At 37.4% G+C, this 6,308-nt stretch overlaps 1 protein-coding gene across 2 annotated transcripts in view; it reads left to right on the top strand.

The window, feature by feature from the left end:
• The first annotated feature begins 494 nt into the window (after positions 1-494).
• The window catches only part of LOC100891036 (von Willebrand factor D and EGF domain-containing protein), a 66,373-nt gene continuing 60,559 nt past the window's right edge, over positions 495-6,308 (top strand). For both annotated transcript variants that reach the window (XM_030973829.1, XM_030973828.1), the window contains exon 1: positions 495-956. In XM_030973829.1, the coding sequence (XP_030829689.1) occupies positions 794-956 (163 nt within the window). In that variant the 5' untranslated portion in view covers positions 495-793. The remainder of the gene's footprint in view (positions 957-6,308) is intronic.

The following is a 6,308-nucleotide window of genomic DNA, read 5'->3' as shown; positions in this document are numbered from 1 at the left end:
CATTGTCAGCTAGCAGCTCCGCCCTTAGTTGGATCGTTATAATCAAAGTGAAATCTGACGAGCAATACATCCGAAGAATAGGTTTATCAATCAATAGAAATGTTATTGCGTTGTCTTGGAAGTTAAGAAGTTGACATACCTGTCTTCCATGAACCTGAGCCAAGCAATCATTCCATGAAAGGGTTTGTTTTGATAGAAGACCATCTGTGTAAGTTGTCTATCACAAACGCTTTTCATCTCACTGACTGACTTCACGTACGTCTGGCGCTCTCTCGAGCCCACCCTGCTTTGTTTAGAAAACACGTCTTTGATTTACAAACAACCAAAGAAAACTTTGTCTTCTACCTACGGACGCATGTGATGACAAGTTTTGTTTATGCGCGTGTGTCTTGTTTGGTGAAATGTTTTAGCTTACATCTTTTAGTAGATAGATGTCACTTCACGACTGTCGCATAATGCAGGACAGCACGATTGAGACCAGTACGAACTAATACTACATCTCTCGTGCAATTTTCTCGTGAAATGGGAATCTTAGTACGTGCATGAACTCTTCACAAATGATTTATTTCGTCAGGATTGAATGATCCCCACGGCTTTACAGTGCTTCGGAATAAATGCTACTTCCATTTAAAATAATATGTATAAAACTGATCGTTTATTTCATCTCACTCGCGTTTTAAATCGGATGTAACATAATTGCGTTCTGCAACTTTCTGGAGGAAATTGACTCAGGAGGTTATGAAACTTTGTAAATCTATTCGATTTGGACTTTTGTACTACCTTTCTTTTCACTATGGATAATATGGTTGGTGTGGGAATGCGTCAGGTATCGGGACACTGTCAGACTGTCATGCCGGGAGTACGGGCCCAGCGGGAAGTCGCATCCACGTGGAAACACGCTTTACTACTCGTCCTTGTTATGGCAGGCACCGTGTATAGTGCAATGGCACAAACTGGTAAGTTTACATAATGAATGGAGAGAATGACTTCCCACTGACCTCGTACAGATTATCGGAGAGAGAGAGAGAGAGAGAGAGAGGGAGAGAGAAAGAGGAGAAAGAAGGAAAGATAGATATCATAGGGTTTAGAAACAGAATAGGGCAAGGACCATCCAACAAGGAAGAAATTGACAGAAGATAGGAAATGAAGGAACTGAAGATGAGCGAACAAGGCCAGGTCAGTGAATGTAGTCGTATATTCCGAATAGTGTCAGGTCCATGCTACCAAGGGGCTATGATACATAGTAAATAACTCCCCCCCCCCCCCCCTTCCTCACTCTCTCTGTCCCCAGATCTCTCTCTTTTTCTCTCTCTCTCTCTCTCTCTCTCTCTCTCTCTGTTTTTATCTCTCATTTTGTATACAGTGAAACCTGTCTATAAATACCACCCAAGGGAGACAAGAAAAGTGGTCTTTACAGACAAGTGGTCTTTTATGTACATGTTTCAAATATGAGAAACCATTTTCAAGGGAAACGAAAATTGTGGTCTTTGAAGTTTGCAGACAGGTGGTCGCTAAAAATAGGTTTGACTGAATTACGAGGTCGCTTTTAGGTACATTTGTTTTAATTTAATGTTTCGATGTTTTTCTGACATCGCTAGTCAGCCTCATTGCTTCCATCATACTATATACATGTTTTCGGTATCGATTAAAATTAAACGTGAGCCCCCCCCCCTCCCCCACGTTCCTTATCTCAAATCCCTCTCTTCCTTTTCTCTAGCATTCTCTTTAAATTACTTTTTCTCCCTTTCTTTCAATTTCTGCCATCTACCTGTGTCAGCAAGTTTACCAATCTTCTTTCCGTTTCATCTTCTTAATTTCTTGTCACTCGTTGGTCCTACATTTTCTGAATACAATGAATACAATAAATCTTTTATGCCCATGTTAGGCTGCAAATCACGTACTTTCACACTATATCGTGCCTTATTTAACGGTTTGGAGGTAAATATTCACTTCTTATCTCAAACCAGAAAATCAAACGCCAACCAATAATGCTTATTTTGAAGATCGAAAGAGTTGCTTCAAATTCTACCCATTAACTGTATCCCTTGAAATTGCCTTTTTACAGACCAAATAAAAGCTTCACGCAATATGCGTCGATGTTTTGTAATCAGAATCTAATTATCTCTGTCATTCAGAGATTCCTGATCAAGATGTGAAATCTTTTTATCCGACTGTGGTTGGTTACCAAATAAACCCTTTATTACTCTGCTTGGCCGGGTGGGTATCATTGTATTGTCGAGTGGTGATTACAAAGGCAAGTGTTTTCTTCAAAATTAGCCCCAATTATGGAATTAACTAAAGGTATTAGGGTGCAATTTTCTCGGGTAAGGTCAAAACGTAAAATGCATTACTTTTGAAAGCATAGAAAGAAGAGGACAGTATGATGATGGCTTGCGGATAAGCTTGTGGTAATTACAAAGAAACTGTAAGTACCAAAATAAACAAACATTACATAAAGGTTTCTATTTATTCATATCATACTAAATTCTTTCAGAATGATCACATTGTGCACACCAAGGCTACATTATTGCAATTGCTTATCATCAAGAAGAAGACGCATATGTTTCAAATTCAAATAAATTATTATTTTTGTTTGTTTGTTTTGCATTTTGCCATTGCACTTGGAATTTTTGGAAAGTATTTTTCACATTTCCACTTTATCATCATCATATTTGATTTGTCCTAACATTATATGAAATCATTTTTGTCTAACACTCTTCTCTCTTCGATTTTTTCCTTCATTAGCTAGAGTTATTTATTTAAAAAAAATCTAATATCAGAAATAGTAATGATAATGAAACTGTCAAGTGAGGATGAATTGGTTTAAACGTGAAATCTAAGAAGTCCGATAGAGACTTTCCTTTGTAGCTAGTTTATCATCGGAATTTATAAACAATTTCCTTTCATTTTGCTAAAGTTTGTACGAGGCAGTGGAGTATTACCGGTTCCGATAGGCATTTTAATATAAGCCTTTTTATCTGAAGAGATAGTTGATATATGTGTCATATTGACCTTTATTGCTTCTCTTTAGCCCTCTGTAATGATACTTTCCTTGCTATGACAGTTGGCATGAAGGTTTGACGGAATCAGTGACGTCATAATTACAGGGACCTACGACCTCTGTAATTCCTCGACGTTCTATTATTTCCGCGGCAGCAAGAATTGACAAGACTTTGACTTTAAAGATACTATGTCCCTTTTGCAGCCAACCTCAAATGCTGTAGAACTTTGCAGGAATTATGAATATGTCATGTATGTTCTATCTGTGAAATGTAAACGTTAGCAGTGTCCAAATATTCAAATATGCAAGAAAACCTGTTTACTTGCTAGACTTCACTGTCAGGCACTATTGAGTGACTGACTGGCTTTTTCCATCTTTGGTAATAACATACATAACATGAGCCGTAAAGGGTACATGAGCATTTGTCTACATCAATAACCCACTTCTTGTAATGGGCCAAAATTAAACTGATTGAATGTTTGCACAGCATAAAACGTACAACCATTCGGTACAATGGTCTGAAAATCAGACTATTACTTACTGGCTCTATAGCTCCTAAGTCGATTCGACAACTAATAGTCGACTTATTTTCCCACTTAAAGACATTTTCAAGCCCCCCTTTTTTTAGGGAACTTCTAAATTAGTATTATCTTTCAAATGCCGTTGGAATTTAACCTTTTCATTTTTTTGGCCTTCAAATGGGACATAGTACCTTTCAGATGCCGTTCTTACGTTCTATTATTCCAAACCCTAATTTTGAATCGATAAGTTGTTCGTATCACTTCTATTCACTGCCATATAGCAGAAGACAGCAGCGAAGAAATCAAGGGGCAAATTTAAGTTCTTATTTAAATGAAGAAAAGCCCATGTAGACTGCGAAAAAGCTTTACCGAATCCAATGGAGTCAATAAATTACTGTGAACCAGGTTTGAAATAAATATGTCTAACTGATATTACAGGTCCATGCTTAAACAGAAGCTCTTCCTTGATAATGCCGCCAACGCTTACTACAACAATATAAATATTTCAATGAATTGGTATTGATTCAGCACCATTCCGTAGCCAATCATGATTCATTGACCTCAGTTCGTATGGAAAAGTATTTAAAAGTTGGTAACTCTTTGTACTATCTTCTTTCTTAGTATTCTTTCCATAGAGTTTCCAACCCTCTTACCAACCCATTCCGATCCCTGCGAGTTCTATTTGAAAAGGGAATCTTTTTTAATCTATTTTATGTCATGTTCATGTCAGTATTTACTGGAATGTAGATACCACAAGGCATGCTTTTGGCAAACAGAATGACAGACTCCTTCAAGAGAGAAATCGAACTTGTGAAAGTGCCCGATTAATCTCGCTATGGGATTCATTCTATGTTTTCTGCTATACAACCTCTTCCCATATTGTGGTTTTGATCGGTTTTAAATGAGTATTACATTTTTATAGGTTACAGTCATAACTGTGTTTTCAGATTTTATCATTGAACATCGCTTATTTACAGGTTACAACAAATATTAACCACAAAGTATTGCAAACATGACACTTTGTTTTTCTCGACAAGTTGGTAGCAAGAAAACATTATCGGCCAATCTCATACTGTCACCAACGTCTAATATTGAAATGCTCCGTCCAAAATATAACTATTATTACAATCCTACATTTTATATATCGCGTTATTTGGGAGAAAGGTATATATACAATTATGTATAATAGCCCTGTTGAAATGTTATTAGTGATCGGGTTGGTCATAATTCTGATACTAAATTGGACTATAAATTAATTATTTAGCAGTAATATATGTATCGCCTCAAACTTCCTAATACTTGATCACTAGTAGGGAGTTCTCCTTTTCCAAATGGATATTTACTGATTTATGGAACAGTTGTGAGCGCCGAATAACGCCTGGCTGGAATGCTCCGCAGGGAGTAGAGATTGTGCACACAATGTGTGCGGGCAAGTATTGAATCCAATGTATATCTGCAAAGCGCTTATAGACATCATAGATGTATTAAGCGCTATATAAAAGCGGAACTATTATTATTATAATTAGACTAGTTGAGTTAGATGGTTTGGTTGGAGCGATCATTCTTTGAAATCCTACTCATTTCAAATTGAAAAAATGTTCAGATTAGTTTTCAGATTGATTGAAACATTATTACAGATTCTAGGTAATTGGAGTTATCATATCGTGCAGACGCGGCCGTAGCTAACCGATGCTCATTAAAGGGGGTTACAGGAATTTCTTTTCAAACGGACATAATGAAGTACTGAGCAAATATAAAACAACCCTGACTTAAACAGGTAATGATGACCGAACCGTTATTTGGTTATCAGAGAGTAAACATCCGATATGACACAGTGTTAACAGAGAGATAACGATGTGCTAATTGATTACAGAGGTACAATTTCGATACTATGTACACTCACCACAGTCAAATACATTGTGCTTCTGGATATGATGAATGAGATGTCAAATAGGCCTCTAGTATGATCAGAGATTAATCAGATGGCACTCGTAGAGATTATAATACGGTCAGTAGTAGCGCGATAGAGGTTTTATCAAGTACTTGTATGCCCCTTCAGTTTTCGTCATGATAATACACAGTAGGCTTCATTTGCAACAAGTATTTCGAACTTGTGCTTGTAATGATTGACAATCAGCCACCATACTATAAGAGCGAATGAAATTAACACAGGTACTTGACCTTTCATTTATGACATCTTTTACACATAACCGTTGTTAGGAATTTAATCGTATCTATGCCAAATGCTGTAATCCAATCACCTTGCCACCGAGTTGGTTCCCCACTCATTGCACAAATGGCAAACACACAAGTATACCTATAAGACACATAGAGATGGGGACAATGGGGGGGGGGGGAGGAGAAAAACATTTAAAAAGCAATGATTCTACCCCGCCCATCATCAAGATCATGCCGATCTCGGATCCTCCCTAGTTTCCTCACAGTTCTAACCAAGTAGACTCCTTTGTCCCCCCCCCCCCCCCTGACCATGCTGAGTGAACCCTTGGTACGCCACTGGTACGAGCGGGTAGACGATCATCTACCCTAATTATCAAAGTTAAACACTCATCAAGACCTACTAAGTTGTGTTTACTTTATACCTGAAATAACGATGAACAAGGTGACCAATAGGAATATTATTTATTAATTAATTATCTAGTAATGCAAACAATGAAGGAGCCGGTGAAGCTGAGAACAATGAACGTCAAATTCTAAAATTTAGTACATCATTGCTTCTTCCTTTTTGTAAGATTTTAGATCTAAGCACGACGACTTCATGCCAATAT

This window comes from Strongylocentrotus purpuratus, unplaced genomic scaffold (genome assembly GCF_000002235.5).
Source record: "Strongylocentrotus purpuratus isolate Spur 01 unplaced genomic scaffold, Spur_5.0 spur5_scaffold_7, whole genome shotgun sequence".
Lineage (NCBI taxonomy): Eukaryota > Metazoa > Echinodermata > Echinoidea > Camarodonta > Strongylocentrotidae > Strongylocentrotus > Strongylocentrotus purpuratus.
The sequence above is the reverse complement of the archived record's forward strand: the minus strand, read 5'-3'. Positions and strand labels throughout refer to the sequence as shown.